This window comes from Nuphar pumila, chromosome 16, assembly GCF_984573655.1.
Source record: "Nuphar pumila chromosome 16, dmNupPumi1.hap1.1, whole genome shotgun sequence".
Classification (NCBI taxonomy): Eukaryota; Viridiplantae; Streptophyta; class Magnoliopsida; order Nymphaeales; family Nymphaeaceae; genus Nuphar; species Nuphar pumila.
In genome coordinates, this window is record NC_143264.1 from 82,638,341 (window position 1) to 82,656,348 (window position 18,008).

Sequence of the window (18,008 nt, forward strand, 5' to 3'; positions counted from 1 at the left end):
CCTCCATGCATATTGGGAACAAATAGAAAAAAATATTTTTTTTCATGGTCTACGACCGAAGTTTGAATAAGTTAGATCATCCCTTCTTCATAAATTCTCCTCTATGCCTCTAAATGATGCTCTTACCAAAATATGCTAAGAAGAAACTCGTCTTGAAGTGTTGGCAATGGTTAGACCCGATAACAACGTGAAGACATACAAGCCTCCACATTTTGGAAGGCAAAACAATAATGGAAGATCAAGAAAGATAATTTGCCACTATTGTAATGAATTGGGTCATATCAACATGGTGTGTCCAAAACTCAAAAACAATGTGGTTTCTGTTGGAGAATTCACACCTATAAAGGGTAAAGAGAAGCAAAAATAACAATCTTAAAAACACAATTAGACAATTAACAGAGGCACTTCAATAATTTCTCAAGACATCATCTTCAACCTTCAGTGCCGCCATAGCTTCGTCCTCTCCTCTAGGTATGTGATATTGGATTCTTGACTCAAGGGCTTCTTTCCACGTGACTTCTCATGAGAATGTTCTTTTCGATATATGCACTAACTCAAATTTAGCATATGTTTTAATTGCTGATGGGATATCTTTAAAAATCAAAAGCATTGGAACTTTAGATTTTAAAAATTCTCAAAAATTTATTGTTAAAAAAAATAGTTCTATTCAATTTAATTTTTTTTTTGTTTCCAAAATTTCTGACCATGGATGCGAAATCTTCTTCTCGTCTAAGGGTTGCACCGTACAGAATCTCCAGTTAAGGAAGCTGATTGGGAAATGCCATATAAGAGGAGATGTCTACTTCATGGATTTCTTATCTCTTTCATCTAAATCTTTTTGTAATTATGTCCAAGATAAGGATATTGTAACTTGGCATAAACGGCTTGGACATCCAAGCTTATAAAAAATGTATCATTTTTCTTTTGCAAAAAAAAATTTGAAATGAAAAAGATATTGTTTGCGAAGATTGCATTCTTGGGAAAATAAAATCAATTCCTTTTCCAAATAGAATCTTTATTTCTAAGAGACCATTTGAGTTAGTGCATTCGAACGTGTGGGGCCTGTTAAGATATGTTATAGTATGCATATACATATGTGTATATATATATGTATACATATACATATATGTATATATATGTTTAAAGGTTGTAAACCGAAATACCCATCAAGGGTATTTCAGTACTTTCATTGTAATAGGCGTCAGCCCAATAGGGGCTGACAACTCTTTTTATTTTTTCTTTTATTTCTATTTCTTTTTTGTTTTTTTGTCTTTTTCATTTTATTGTTTTTTGGGTCATTGGGAGCAGCTCCAATATGACTGTTGGAGCTGCAGCCCAACAGTCACATTGGGCTGCCCCAACAGCCCTCTCTTGCTCTATAAATTGGCCTTGAAGGCCTTGTATTTTCAACACTCTCTTGAGTGAATATATGCAATATTAATTTGTTAGACCCTTGTGTGGGTGGTTCGGTGATTCAATCATGCATTCCACTTGATTGAAAGAGTGCTCTTGCATGTGTATCGGATTCAATCCACTTCATTATATGGTATCAGAGCTTTGGTGCTCCAAAGGACGTTTGTTAGAAAGAAGGTCGTGATCAAAAGGAGGATCTTGAACTTGAGAAAATTTTGATTGTTGCATCGGGAAGCGGACCATCTAAAAAAAAGGCCTTGTATCACTTCTTCTTTCTTCCACTCTTTCTCATCTTCTCGTGTTTTATTTCCGCTTGTTGTAAATGAAGAATGAAAGGGAAGTAGTTGTCTTCGTTCCCATACGCCTAAATGACACCAACTATGTGATGTGGGCATCTATAGTAAAACATAAGATATGGGAAAAAGGGCTTTGGGGGTTGGTTGACGGCACCGACAAGGAGCCTAAGCTGATCCTTACAAAGTTGGAAAATGAAAAAGAAATTGCGCTTTAAGGAGAGAAAATGGCTAAAGTCGTTTTCGAATATGAGAAAAGATGGAAAGAATGGAGGATGGGTCATTCCAAAATTATTGGATGACTCATCAATAGTGTGGACATTCACTAATGTTATAGTTTGGCCAAGTTTGACTTCTCTAGTGATGCTTGAAAATATCTTATAGTCTTAAGGATATTGCGCATATATGTAATGTCCAAAATAAAATGAGGACTATGACTCAAGGGGAGATGAGTATAAGAGAATACTACAATGCTCTCTCTCCTTTGGGATGAATTGACTTTTCTTGAGCTAAAGTGGCATTGCCCACAAGATGTTGAGCTCCGCGAAAATCAAATCAAAGTGAAGCATTTTTATCAATTCATAAATGGGCTTAGGCCCGAATTTGAAGGAACTAAGTCCGCTTTACTTCATAGAGGAGGTGTTCCTTCCATAGTTGAGACTCTTGAAGAATTAACTATGGAAGAGAATATGTTGAAAAGGCCATCCACTTCTAAGGATGAAGAATCCGTGTTTGCTATGTCAAAGCCCAGAAACCATACAAAGACTTATAAACCACCTCATTTTGTAAGAAATGAGAATGAAAGAAACCCCAACAACTATGAAAAAAAGGGTGATCATGAGTCAAAGGTGAAAAAATTATTTGCTACCATTGCTATGAACCGTGACACATCAAACCTTTTTGTCCCAAAAGAAAGGAGGATTATAAAGAAGATAAAAAAGTGGCTTCGGTGGAAAGGAGTGAAGCAGATGACTCCAAATGCATCAGTTCGCTCTCAGCTCAATTGATGGAGGCTTTGCAACCTATGTTCAAAGCTCATTCTTTCTCGTATTCGGGAGAAGCCGTATCGACCAGTGACAACCATGGTAAGACCTCTTGGATCTTAGATTCCGGTGCTTCATTTCATAGGACCCCTAATGAGTCTATATTGTCCGAATGCAATTTTAACTCAAATGATTCTTCTGTTTTCACTGCCAATGGCACCACTTTAAAAATCAAAAGTTTTGGTATTTATAAAAAAAACACCTATATTTCACATACCAAAATTAAATTTAAACCTCTTATCGGTTTCTCAAATTGCGGACTATGGTTGCAAAATAATTTTCTTGTCTAATGATTGTCTAATACAGGATCTTCAGTCCGGGAAGCCGATTGGGCAAGGCCATAGAAGAGGAGACCTCTATGTTATGGACAATCTTGAATTGCCAAAACAACCTTTTTATAATTTTGTGGAAAAGAAAGATGTAGGAATTTGGCACAAAAGACTAGGACATCCTAGTGTAACCAAATTACAATTATTTTCATTTCTTTCAAATTGTAAAAAAGAAAATTTTGCATGTGAAGATTGCATTCTTGGCAAAATAAAGTCTTTACTTTTTGAAACAAGACATCTTATAACTAAGAATCCATTTGAATTTGTGCATTCGGATGTATGGGGACCTGCACCAGTTATATCCAAATGAGACGTTTCTTATTATGTTGTGTTTGTGGACGATTTTAGCAGACACCCTTGGATATTCTTTTTACAACACAAATATGAAGTATTTGATTGTTTTAAAAATTTTCATAGTTATATACAAAATCAATTTAAAACCAATATCCAAATTTTTAGAACTGATTCTAGGGGAGAATTTGTGTCAAAAGAATTTAAAAATTATCTTGGCTCAAATGGAATTGTACATAAAAAATCATGTTCCTATACCCCTCAACAAAATGGTCTTGCTGAAAGAAAGCATATACACATTAATGAAACCACTAGAACTCTTCTAGTGTCTGGAGATGTTTCAATTTTTTTTTTGCGCTGAAGCTGCCCTTACGGCAGTCTATTTGATTAATAGAATGCCTTCAAAAAAATATTGAAAACATTTCTCCTATTGAAAAACTTTGTAAAATGTCTCCCGATTACAAAAGATTGAGGGTTTTTGGGAGCAAATGTTTTGTTCTTACAAACAAAAATGATAAACTCTCCCCTAAAGTCATTCCTTGTGTGTTTTTGGGCTATGCCGAAAACCAAAAAGGATATAGGTGCTATGACATTGAAAAAAACAAGTTATATGTTTCTAGAAATGTTACGTTTCTTGAAAATGAAAGAGAGTTTACCAAAGAGAATATCCAAGAAAGTTGTGATTATTCGTTCCTCATTGACCTTGTCAATGACATGAGTGAATATATTCATGAGAGTCAAAACATTCATGAGGAAAATGAAAATATGAGTAAAAGTCTTGACAATGTGGACCTACCTCACGATAATTTACAAACTTATGCTCGTCGTATTGAAGATCACCCACAAAGTGCTTTAGAAAGATACTCCCAATGCCAAGAAGAAGATTCCTCTAACCTTAGAAAATCCATAAGAATTTCGAAAGCTTCTAATAGATTCGTATCATATGATTCCTTTGAACCTAAGTTTAGATCTTGCCTAATGACCATTCACTCGTATTCTGAACCTCAATCATATCATGAGGCTAAACACCGGCATGAATGAATTAAGGCTATGAATGACGAGTTGGAAGGAGATCCAAACATTACCTAAAGGAAGAAAAACTATAGGATGCCGATGGGTTTACAAGGTAAAAACCAAGTACGATGAAACATTAGAAAGATATAAGGCTAGGTTAGTAGCCAAGGGATACAATCAAGAATATGGGATTGACTATGATGAGACATTTGCCCTAGTTGCTCGCATGACTACTGTTAGAACTCCCATTGCTATAGCATCAATTAGGAAATTGCCCATATTTCAAATAGACGTTAAGAATGCCTTTTTAAATGACAACCTAGATGAAGAAATATACATGGATCCTCCTCCTGGTTTGTCTTTAGCACGTGAAAAAACTCTCCGATTACGTAAGGTCTTGTATGGCCTAAAGCAAGCTCCAAAAACTTGGTATGATTGGTTTAGTGATGTGATGACTCAATTTCATTTTAAATCTTGTTTTATTTGTTAAGTCTTCTGATGCAGGAATGGTGATTCTGCCATTGTATGTAGACGATATGATAATCACCGGAGATGATAAGAAGGGAGTTAACCATATCAAAGATGTGCTTAAAGCCAACTTTGATATGACAGATCTTGGTTTTTTACGATATTTTCTTGGAATAGAGGTTGTTTACTCAAATCGTGGTTACTTTTTGTCACAGACTAAATATGCGGCAGAGATCATTGAAAGATCAGGACTCTTGGATGAGAAATTGGTTGACACTCTGGAAGTCATAAATGCCAAAATGAAGATAGATGATGGAGAGCCCGTGCAAGATCCAATGCCCTACAGAAAGATGATTGAGACTTTGTCTTATCTCTCTATTACTCGCCCTGATATATCCTATGTTATTGTCAATTTCAACATGCTCTCACTACAGAACATATAAGTGTTGTAATGAGAATTGTTAGATATATTAAAAAATCTATTAACCTTGGCTTGTTTTTATCATCCTCTTCCTCACTAGAAGCCATTGCATATTCTGACTTTGATGGGGAAGGTTATGTCAATGATTAGGGATGGCAGTGGGGCGGGGCGGGGGACAAGGTTTCCACCCCCGCCCCGCCTCAAAATTTTATCCTCCACCCCCGCCCCGCCTCCGCGGCGGGGATGAATTTTATCCTCCACCCCCCGCCTTCATCCCCGTTTCATGTCCTCCACCCCCGCCCCGTCCCCGTTTCCGCCTTCATCCCCGTTTCATGTCCTCCACCACGATCGACGCAGTCTGCGCCCGGTATGCCTCCTCGAAGGCGGAGTTGAACCGCCTGAAAGCTCGCCTCGCGCTTTCGGCATCGATCACCACCGGCATCTCCGCCACGACCTCGCTCCACGCCATGCGCTCGTAGTTAGCGACGTACTGCCGAAGCTTCTTGGTGTGCATTCGCACCCAAGCGTCGCCGAGGACGAGTCGGAGATCGGAGCTCTGCACCTTAACGATGATGTACTGAAGATTGTTCGTAAGGAAGAGGTAGGAGAGGGGTACGTCTCGGTAGAGCTCCGCCCTCCCGTCGAGCTTGCAGAGGAGGCTGAGTATGAGGGTGGAGGCCTCCCCCTGCGACGGCCAACGGTGGTCGGCGACGGCCCGGCTACAATGATAATGCAGATGGGGAAGGGGAAGAGGCGACGGCCCGGCTTGGCGGCTCCAGGGTTAGGAAATTAGGGAAGGGAGAAGTTAGGGTTAGTAAACAGTAAAAATATAAAGGGTTGGGGGCGGGGATGGGGTGGGGCGGGGCCGGGGTGGGGCCGGGGCGGGGGAACGTGCCAGTCCATCCCCGCCTCCACCCCCGGACGAGGATGGATTTTAACCTTCGTCCCCGCCTCCATCCCCGTTTCATACCCTTCATCCCCGGTCCAAACGGGGCGAGGCGGGGCGGGGCCCAGCTTTCCCCCGGTCCACTGCCATCCCTACCAATGATAGATGCTCAACTACTGGTTTATATGTTTTTGTAGGTGATTCTCTAATCTCATGGCGATGCAAAAAACAGCAGAAGGTGTCACTGTCTTCGACTGAAGTTGAGTATCGGGCCATGGCAACCACTACGTCGGAATTAGTTTGGTTGAGACAACTTCTCGAAGACTTGGGGGTTCATACTGTAGAACCTTCAAAATTATGTTGTGACAACAAGAGCGTTGTTTATATTGCAAGCAATCATACATTTAATGAGAGAACGAAGCACATTGAGATGGATTGTCACTACGTTCGTGAAGAGTTATTGCGAAAGACCATCACACTACCTTATGTTCCATCAGAATACCAACTCGCAGACTTCTTCACCCAAGCGCTACCATCGTCCTGATTCCACTTCCTACTTGGCAAACTCTCGGTGGTTGTACCATGAGTTTGAGGGTGTTAAGATATGTTATAGTATATATATATATATATATATATATATATATATATATATATATATATATATATATATATATATATGTTTAAAGGTTGTAAACCGAAATACCCATCAAGGGTATTTTGGTACTTTCACTGTAATAGGTGTCAGCCCAATAGGGGTTGACAACTCTTTTTATTTTTTCTTTTATTTCTATTTCTTTTTTGTTTTTTTGTCTTTTTCATTTTATTGTTTTTTGGGTCATTGGGAGCAGCTCCAATATGACTGTTGGAGCTGCTCCCAACTGTTAGAATTCTAACCGTTGGGAGCAGCCCAACAGTCACATTGGGCTGCCCCAACAACCATCTCTTGCTCTATAAATTGGCCTTGAAGGCCTTGTATTTTCAACACACTCTCTTGAGTGAATATATGCAATATTAATTTGTTAGACCCTTGTGTGGATGGTTCGGTGATTCAATCAAGCATTCCACTTGATTGAAAGAGTGCTCTTGCATGTGTATCGGATTCAATCCACTTCATTACAGGGCCCATCACCATTCATGTCTAAAGGTGGCTACTCATATTATGTTGTGTTCATTGATGATTTTACTAGATATGTATGGGTCTACATCATCAACTTCTAATCCAATGTATTCTCATAATTTGAAGAATTTTGTATTATTGTTAAAATTCAATTTCAAAGCAATATTTTTATGCTTTGGTCCAATTCAGGCGGAGAATATATGTCAAGATTTTCAAAATTATTTGAAACAAAATGGTATTTGTCATCAAAGATCATGCCCTAAAACTCCTCAACAAAATAGGTTAGCGAAAAAAAATATAGACATATCATAGAAACCGCTAGAACCCTACTTTTTTCTAAAGCTATTCCTATTTTTTTTTTTATCGAAGCCATTTGACTTCAATTTATTTGATAAATAGAATGTCTTCATTATCCTTACAAAATATTTCTCCATTCAAAAAATTATTTAATATGACACTTGATTTCAAGCGATTACAAATTTTTGGTTGCAAATGTTTTGTTGTTGCTCATAAAAATGATAAATTGTCTCCAAAATCCATTGAATATGTCTTTGTAGAATATGAAGAGAATAAAAAAGGTTGTAGGTGCTTTGATTTTAAAAACAATAAATTATATGTTTCTAAGGTGCGACTTTCTTGGAAAATGAGAATGGTTTTGATAAAAGGAGTAACAACGTAGGCTATTCTTTTTTGTTTAATCTTTTGTCAAAGGAAGAGCATGACTCTTATAAACCGAATGATTGTGAAATAAATCATGATTATGATAATTCTATTTGTGATAACTCTTTAGATAATGATGTTCATAATTGATATCACGATGTTAATGATAATTTAGAGTCATCTCATAGTGATGATAACTTGGTTGAGAATCCTTCTCATGATATACAAGTCTATACTCAACGTTAGCAAAGAGACCAACCATGTGCTCTTGAAAAATATTAACAAAGTTTACCCATAGAAAAGTCAACACTTAGGAGATCCAACTCAGTTTTCATTCCACCCAATAAGTTTGTGTCCTATGAATCATTTTCTCCAAACTATAGAGCTTGTTTAATTGAATATAGAACTAGAAGACCTTCATAAGGCTGACACTTGAGAAGTAGTTAGCTTACCTTTAGGAAAGAAACCCATATGATATAGATGGGTATTTAAGGTCAAAACTAAGAGTGATGGAACTATAGAAAGATACAAAGCTAGGCTAGTAGCTAAAGGGTACTCTCAAGAGTATGAAATTGATTATTAAGAAACTTTTGTGTCGGTAGCTAGAATGACTAGTGTTAGAACCCTAATAGTTGTTGTCTTCCTCTAAAAATGACCAATTTACAAATTAGATGTTAGAAATGTTTTTCTCAACAAAGAACTGAATGAAGAAGTTTACATGGATCCTCTGTCGAGGGTTGATATTGAAAAAGATAAAGCTCTTAGAGTAAGAAAGGTTTTGTATGGACTTAAGCAATCCCCTAAGGCTTGGTATGATAGAATCAGTTCTATTATGACCAATTTGGGTTATTGATCTAGTTATACTGGCACTGTTTTTTTGTCAAGAATACAAGTACTAATATTATTGTATTTTTTCTGTATCTAGATGATATGATAATCATCATGAATGGCAAAAAGGGAGCTGACGAAATAAAATTTATTTTAAAGAAAAAAATTGAAATTTCTGATTTGGGGTTTTGAGATATTTTCTAGGTATAGAGGTTGCCTACTCGCCCAGAGGGTATCACAAATGAAGTTTGTTGCTGATATATGTGCTAAGTCAGGGATTTCAGATGACAATAATGTGGAGAGTCCTGAAGTTGTCAATGCAAAACTAAGGCGGACATTGCTTGAAGATCCTACACCATACATACAACTGATTGGATCTCTCGTCTATCACCAGACCAAATATTGCCCATGTTGTTCATTTCGTGAGTCAATTCCGGCACACTCCAACCATTGTGTATATGAGTGCGATTTTAATAATTGCCGGATACATTAAAAAATTTACAACTAAAAGGTTTTTCTATCATCATCTTCCTCTTTATATTTAATTATTTATACTGATGCATATTGGGGAGAAAACCTTAATGATAGAATCTCTTTCTCTTTAGATTTAATTGTTTATATTGATGTATATTGGGGAGAAAACCCTAATGATATAATCTCAACAATCGACTTTTGTGCCTTTTTAGAAGATTCTTTGACTTTTTGGAGGTGCAAGAAGTAGCAAAAATTTTCATTATTTTCTATTGAACTTGAGTATCGTGCAATGATTACGACAATCATGGAGCTTATATGACTAAGGACTCTTCTTATTAGATATAGGTATGGTCATCTTCAAACATTCAAAGATGTTGCGACAATAAAAACACAATTTATATTGCAAGCCATCACACCTTCCATGAGCACATAAAGGACATTGAGATATTCTTCTATTATGTACGTGATGAATACCTGAGAAGGACTATCGAGTTATTGTATGTTACTTCAGAATATCAGCTGGTAAATTTCTTCTCTAAAGTTCTTTCTGCACCTCGGTTCATTTTTATCCTTAACAAACTTTTGGTGATCACACTGTAAGTTTGAGGGGGGTGTTAAAATATTGTTATTATATATATATATATACACATTGTTGTAATAGGCAATGCTCATCACGGCCGTTTTGGTCATTTTGCATTTGTAATAGGTTATGTCCATTAGGGACAGATTTGTCTTTTTACATTTTTTTCTTTTTCTTTTTTTTGTCTTTTTTAGTTTGTATAAGGGCTCTATGGTCAATGACTCTTTGGGAGCTCCCCAAGGCCCATTCCCTTGTATATATAGGGGCTGTTTTCCCCTCTTTTGTTTGATACTTTTTACTAAGCATTGTTAGTGAATAAAGATTATATTTTTTACCTTTTGTTATTTGGTTGGCTTCTTGTGGCTTTTGTATGCACTCTTGTGCTATTGTATTTGCTTTGGCTTTTGTATTGTCCCTTAGTGGACTTGTATTTGTTGTTGTGCACATTGTATTTTGCACTTCTGCTTGTTTATACACGATTGGGTTAAAGATATCCTTTATCAACATATTTTTTTGCTGCACAGTGTTTTTCCAATTATGCATGTATATAATGCTTTGTTTGGTTGACTGTTAGTGTATAGCTGTTAACTTGATGAACCTGTTAAGTCTGCATAGTTTGCCAAGTATTTGCAATGTTACTATCATGATTCTACTGTATACAATTTCTTTTTGTGCATTGCTTTTCTTTTCTTTGTTGTGAACATTTAGCATCTGCATGTTTTTTATGCAAATTATGTTATAGATATTTGTTATCGTTGTATCTATCATTGGTGTCGTTCATTGACATCAGCCTTCAATAATCTGCCACCCATATGTGAAATGCTTGACCATATTCCAGGATTATATTCTATGTCACACGGACTCGACTCCAAGGTCGACGCACCCGCGTCGACACGCACTGACACGGGTGCGGCTCGGACTCGGTCAACCCGACCCTGGGTGCGGTCAATGCACCCAGGGTCATTTTGGTCTATTTTTTGGATTTTTTTTTTTAAATTCTGGGCTACAGAATTTAAAAAAAAAATTCTTGGGGGGGGGGGGGGCTGCCCCCCTATAACCCCCCGCCAGGGGCACCGGACCCCCGCCCGCTGACCGCGCAGCGGGACCCGCACCGGGGGGAACCCCCCTCCTATAAGGAAAAAAACCCTGAATCAGGCTTCACAACTCATTACCTGTCCCCTAATGGGCACAACTTTGACCTCTTATATATATATATAGCCGAGTCCCCGTGTCCAAAATTTTTTAAATTGTGCCGCACCCGTGTCGCACCCGCACCCATGTGACATAGATTAGATTTAATATGTGCATTTCATAAAGATGGCATTTTGACAGTTTCTATCCTCTTCACATTTGTGTCAGAAGTACTCTTTAAAAACCATGGCCATCGGCTTGATTTTTCATCTTTTTCCTCTTATGTTTTCTTTTCATGAATAGGGCTTGACAGTGGTTAATGTATCAGCTACGACATTTCCCCAAAGGCTTGATTGGCTGCATGGCTACCTCCTTCAGGTATAAACTGGTTGTTTCTTTAGAATTGGAGTGGTGCATGTAAGACCTTCTGGATTGCATTATTTATGTATCTTGTTTCCCTTCAAATGCATTTTTTTATTATTCATACTTTGTCAAGTTCAGAATCAGTATAAAATTATAAATGTGTATTTGGTTCATCCTTCCTGAAGAATTTGATCATGAATATGTGTTTGTTCATCTCTTCTTTATCATGAATCGATATTTTTCTTGATATTCTGATCTGGGTGACATCTCGTCACTGCTTACCTAATAAAATTTTCTATTAAAAAAAAACTTTCTCAATATGCAACCAAAGTGAACGTAGGTGAATTATGTCATATGAAATAACCAAGCATGCAGCCCACACAGTTGGGCTTCATTTCCAAGCGTTTATCTGCAGTTGTCCAGGACGTATTGTTTTAATGGTGCCAAGGGGAAACAGCTCAAGTCATTAGGCAATGGTCTTTTCTTTATGAAAATAAAATTTCATCCCTGGGACAGTGTTGCAGAAATAAGAATGCATTTAAATCCATGAAAGATTTCTAATTAATTAGCTATGATTTGATATTATGTCCTGTATGCAGTGCATCGAAAGGGGGATCTCAAATTTGTCAACAGAGAAGAACCAACCATCAAACTCAAACTGAAGGGAAATGACATGGAAAAACCCATACCGCCATTGGAGGACTCACTGGAATAGTCCTGCCAAGGCACAAATGATTGATATTTTGAGATCTCATTGTGTTCATGAACAAAGCTTGTGTACTTGGCCATGGATGTTAAGATTTGTCATCTTTCTCTCTTGGATTTTGTCAATGTGAACAGATCTTCAAATTCCATGCTCTTCATGGCCAGTGGGTGGCATTCAGTTGTCATTTAATCTGTAATATGTTCTTTCTTCTGTATCTAGGGCTCCATCAAGTTTATTAGAAACTTTTGGCGATCTAAACTAGGCTGTGGTGCCTAAATTTACTGTATTTACATGTAAAACGGTTCTGCTATATCATGGAAAGAATACATGGCTTATGATTTGTTTTGGATGCCAAACATTTTCCAAATAAAAAAAGAAAACCTAATATAGTTACCGATGGGTCTTTGTGGAGTCATCAGGATGCAGGTATACGTTCATTGTTATGCTCATTCCAGTTCAATATTGCCAAGTTTAGATAGTTTATTTCTCCCTAAAATAGTAATTGCCAAGTTTAGATAGTTTATTTCTCCCTAAAATAATAACAGTGATGATTGTCATGATCTTGTACACCACATTGCCGTCCCCAAATCATCAGTGGAAAACGACTCTTTGTTGAAGTTTCTTTTATGAGCTATTTGTTGAATTTTTGCATGAACACCTTTTAGCCTTGAAATCAATTAACAGCAAATGAGATGGAAAAGATTCTATATCTAGATTAAGAAAAAATGCTCTCCGAACAACTATCCTGTTGACAGCCTCTGTTGGTTGAGATGTATCCCAGTGAGTAAGAAATTTCTGCTTCTACAGGGCGCGATCCCTGCTACATTTGCTTCTATCTTTCACATCAAGCTTGATTTGTCACCATGAGGCCTTCATATTTCTTTCAAATAGTTTATATAATTTCGAAATTGATAGTAACTGTAAAAATTTGGGGCTATAGTCCAGAGTTGTCACGGCCATTTTCTATAGAGTGGGAGCATTTGCATTAGGGCTGCGCTGAGTTTTTCTTGGTCTGTACATAGGTTGCTAAGTTTGAGACTGTGGTGCTTGTTTAGGGAGCCTGATTCGCTCTATGGTTTCACTATGGATTAATTTGTACCTGATATTAATCAACAGGTCAAACAAGTATCTGTATTTTGATCGAACTCTCGCAAACTGACTTATTTGCACCTTTTTCCTTTGCGATGAGATGATGGCCAAAATTTGCTCACTTATAAAGACCTAGCTAGCGACTCAAGCTGGGCTTAAAACTTGGAGTTGCCCCAGCTCCAGCCAAAACCAATACTATTCAAGACTCGGCTCTCCCTCATACTTCCTAGGAGGGTTAGGACCAACCTGATTCCAGTAGAACCTCAGTTGACTAGGTCCATGACAGATCAGGCTTCCACAAGTCGACTTCCTTCACCCAGCTGTTTCCATGTTCAACTTTGCCTATATCAGTTGGAGGCAAACCCTTATACTAAGACTTCGTTGTCCTGGCCGAGTCTTGTCAAACTTGGCCTAATCAAGAAAGACTAGACCGATCAAGTGACTCTTGAAACCGGGAAGAATCTTTTTACAAAAGTCTATCTGAGTCTAGACTTAACTGGAATCAAATGAGATGGCTGGATGGTTAGATCACACTGTCAGAACCAAGGAGTCTCGGGTTCCGATGAGGGTTATCTCCAAGCTTGCTTATCAAAAAAAAAATTAGGAGAAAAATCTAGACTTTATCTCCCAGCTTACTTATCAAAAGAAAAAAATCTAAAGTTAATTCCTTGAGTCACGAATTGGTTTAAATAAGCCAACTGACGGAAGGTCCATCAGTTGGCTTATTTAAACCAATTCTTGACTCAAGGAATTAACTCTACATGAATTACATGATTTGTTGTTGATTAGAAACCAGGTTTTGAATTATGATAATGACTTGTATGCAGGATTTTTAAGAGCTTCAAAAATCAACAGTCCACAATGTACCAAAAATACAAATTCATAGATAATCATATTTTTATGTTAAAAAATATGATCCAAAGTACAATGCCTAAAAAAAACATGCTGAACACATCTATCAAGTCGATTAAATAAAAAAAACATGTTGAACACATCTATCAAGTCGATTAAATAAGTATAGCTTCCAATTATGATTTGCCAACCAGATGGTATGTACTAATCAACTACACAAAAATTATATCCTAAATAAAAATGTATAAAACTACAAAGAAATTATGAAAACATTTTTTATACAAAACTTCTTATGACAACCCAAGGGGTTTGGCATAGTCGGATGGGGCTTGTACAGTTTGACGGTAGGTTCAAATCCCATGTGTGTCACCCTCCTGCATAAGCTGAACCTTCGCCACTCCATGGGGTTGAGGAGTAAGCCCTCAGACTTTTACGCTGACCGTAAGTATGTCTGAGTCGCTGACCGTAAGTATGTCTGAGTCTCTGCGAATAATATATATATATTCATACCACGTAGGGACAAACTCCCGTTAATTTAAAATGGATGATAATTTTGAAAATATTGAGCACCCTAAGAAGCCAACCATAAAATACCAAAGTAGGTTATATGTTCCCCCCCTGAACACACAGGTGTATCTTCGGGGGTCCGAATGAGCGCCACATATGTAAGCACGTGGGGCTCGTATCCTCGTGTGTGTCGGCATCAGTTAGCACCGGAGTCCGGTGCGGTTGCAAAGACTTAAGTACTCTTTCTTGTCATTCCTGTCATAAAACGATGATTCTAGAAAAGAACAAAAATATCATTCATCCAGAAATGGGAGGATGATCTTAACACTTTAAAGTCCAAACGTTCTATTTTTGCCCTAAACAGTAAACTCCTCTGTTGTAACAGGAGTTCCTCATAATATTTCACTCTAAACGTTCCGGATCATCCTTTAACAACGCACCATCTACTGTAACAGGAGCTCCCTTTGACGATGCATCATTTGCCATCGTCTGCTGCCGCTGGAGCACTCTTTGCCATTGTCTGTTGCCGCCAGAGCACTCTTTATTGTCGTCTGCTGCCATTGAAGAACCCTTTATTGTCGTCTACTCGTGAAAAATAGTTAAACTACCAGAGGAATCAACATTTTGTCTATTATTCATCATGATACCAGGGTGCAAGCATCTAACTGAGTAAATAGAGAATATCGATTTACATAAGAGATAATGGTGGCAGCGTTGAACTGAGTAGAGAGAGAGCAATAATTTATAATAGAGATCATATGAGAGAGTAGCGATTTACAGAAAAAATCAGATCAGGGAGTAGCAATTTATAGTAGAAATCAGATCAGAGAGTAATAATTTACAGTAGAAATCAGATCAGAGAGTAGCGATTTATAATAGAAATTAGATCAGAGAGTAACGATTTATAATAAAAATTAGATCAGAGAGTAGCGATTTATAGTAGAAATTAGATCAGAGAGTAGCGATTTATAGTAGAAATCAGATCAGAGAGTAGCGATTTATAGTAGAAATCAGATTAGAAAGTAGCGATTTACAGTAAAAATCAGATCAGAGAATAGCAATTTACATTAAAAATCAGATAAGAGTATAGCGATTTACAGTAGAAATCATATCAGAGAATAACAATTTACAATAGAGATCATATCAGAGAGTAGCGATTTACAATAGAAATCATATCAAAGAGTAGCGATTTACAGTAGAAATCAGATCAACGTTGTCACCATTATCTCTGTTGTAATTTACTATTCTATGTCTACTCAGTTCAACGCTTGCATCCTAGTATCATGATGAACAATAAACAAAATCCTGATTCCTCTGATAGTTCAACTATTTCTCATGAGCAGACGATAGCAAATGGTGCTCCAGTAGCAGTAGACGACGATAAAGTGTGCTCCAACGGTAGCAGATGACGACAAAGAGTGTGTCGTCAAAGGGAGCTCCTGTTACAACAGATAGTGCATTGTCAAATGGTGATTCAGAACGTAAACTCGCGAGAATGTGGACTCGTGGGAATGTGAAAAGCTATTTATGGAAGGATATTTCCGTTAAACGCATATCTATCTTTTAGAGACTCATTTTTATAAAAGAAATCACCAAAACATCTATATCATTCATCGTCGAGTTCATTTTCTGCTGCAAAGTGATTCTATGTGCAGTTGATGATACATCCTCTCCAAGCAAATGAGCTCATAGTAATGGCAACCCACTGTATCATTTTTCTCGAACTGAGGTTGATTCTTAGAGACTCTAGCAATGGTGCACTCTTGAGAATATGCTTCACAAACTTCAACTCAGGCACTGTCCTCTTGAAGGAGCCGATGGGCTCCGACTCAGACAATGATAAGAGTCGGAGGAAGTGCAAAGCTATTTATGGAAGAGCATTTTTGTCAAACGAATATCGATTTTATAAGAGGACATTTCTATCAAATGTATATTTACCTTTTTTATATATTATTTTATTATAAAATCATCATGAGTAACATTGAAGAGGGTGTTGTGTGTTCTCCCCGGAGCACAAACTTGCGTGTTCTGGTGTGTATGGAGGAATATCTTAGGACCCGCGATAATTCATATGCCAATGTTGCCCACGATGACTTTATAATAAAATAACATATAAAAAGGTAGATATGTTGTTGACGAAAATGTCCTCCTCTAAGATAGATATATGTTAGATGAAAATGTCATCCCACTCCTCGTAAATAGATTTGCACGTTCCGCCTTTGTTTTTAGCTTGTGTTACAACACATGGCCGCCTTCTCGTTCCTGCCTTGTGTTAGATAGAAAACATTCTCGGGTTCGTTTCTACCTCATCGATATAACTATAAATTGAACGACGGGTTCAATCATTGGTAGGCATCATAGAGGTATTTTTCGGCCATCTCTTTTTACAATAATCTCTTCTTCTTTATTTTTGTTAAGCAGTATGGAAAAAAAGCAATGACGCATAAACATTCCAACAAGTGCCATTAAAGCGTGGTGAGTACCCTTCCATGTCATCATGCTATTGTTGAAGAACATATATCGTTGTGAGTGTCATTAAGGCATTGTTTTGTTATCGGTTAGATTTTATCGTTTCGACGGTTGGAAACTTGAAGATATTTGTAAGACGCTGGGACCTGTTGACAAGAATGCTTAGTTACAGATGCGAGCAAGAGCGTCTACTCCATCCGGTATCGTCCATTCACTCAGTATATGCAATATAACGCAAATAGCAGTTGTAGTAACACATACATCAATTTTTGAGATATTATTTTGTTTGTTAATATCGATTTATAATATATTATGCTGAATTGCCGTATATCGATTTATAAGATTTTATGTGTTTTCTAGTGTCAATTTGTGAGATATTGTTTTGTTTGTTAATATCAATTTGTAATATTATGTTGAATTATCGTATATCGATTTGTAACATATTATGTATTTTTTAGTGACGATTTTTTAGATATTATTTTGATTGTTAATATCAATTTATAATATATTATGCTGAATTGCTGTATATCGATCTGTAAGATGTTATGTGTTTTCCAGTGTCGATTTGTGAGATATTGTTTTGATTGTTAATATCAATTTGTAATATATTATGTTGAATTGCCATATATCAATTTGTAAGATGTTATGTGTTTTCTAGTATCGATTTGTGAGATATTATTTTGTTTGTTAATATCAATTTGTAATATATTATGTTGAATTGTCGTATATCGATTTGTAAGATATGTATTTCCTAGTATCGATTTATGAGATATTGTTTTGGTTGTTAATATCGATTTGTGATATGTTATGTTGAATTTCCGTATATCGATTTGTAAGATGTTATGTGTTTTTCAGTGTCGATTTGAGAGATATTGTTTTGTTTGTTAATATCGATTTGTAATATATTATGTTGAATTGCCATATATCGATTTGTAAGATATTATGCAATTTCTAGGTTTGATTTGTAAGATATGGTAAATGGTTGTTAATATCAATTTATAATATATTATGTTGAGTTTGTAATATATTATGTTGTTGCTTTGATATTGTAATTCATTCAATCATTTCTTTGAC

General features: G+C 36.8%; 1 protein-coding gene across 1 annotated transcript in view; it reads left to right on the forward strand.

Annotated features, from left to right (window-relative positions):
• The window catches only part of LOC149813860 (uncharacterized), a 38,840-nt gene extending 26,467 nt beyond the window's left edge, over nt 1-12,373 (forward strand). Inside the window, exons 14-15 of the mRNA XM_089991928.1 lie at nt 11,252-11,326; nt 11,911-12,373. Of these exons, the coding sequence (XP_089848054.1) occupies nt 11,252-11,326; nt 11,911-11,973 (138 nt within the window). The 3' untranslated portion in view covers nt 11,974-12,373. The remainder of the gene's footprint in view (nt 1-11,251; nt 11,327-11,910) is intronic.
• The last annotated feature ends 5,635 nt before the right edge of the window (nt 12,374-18,008 follow it).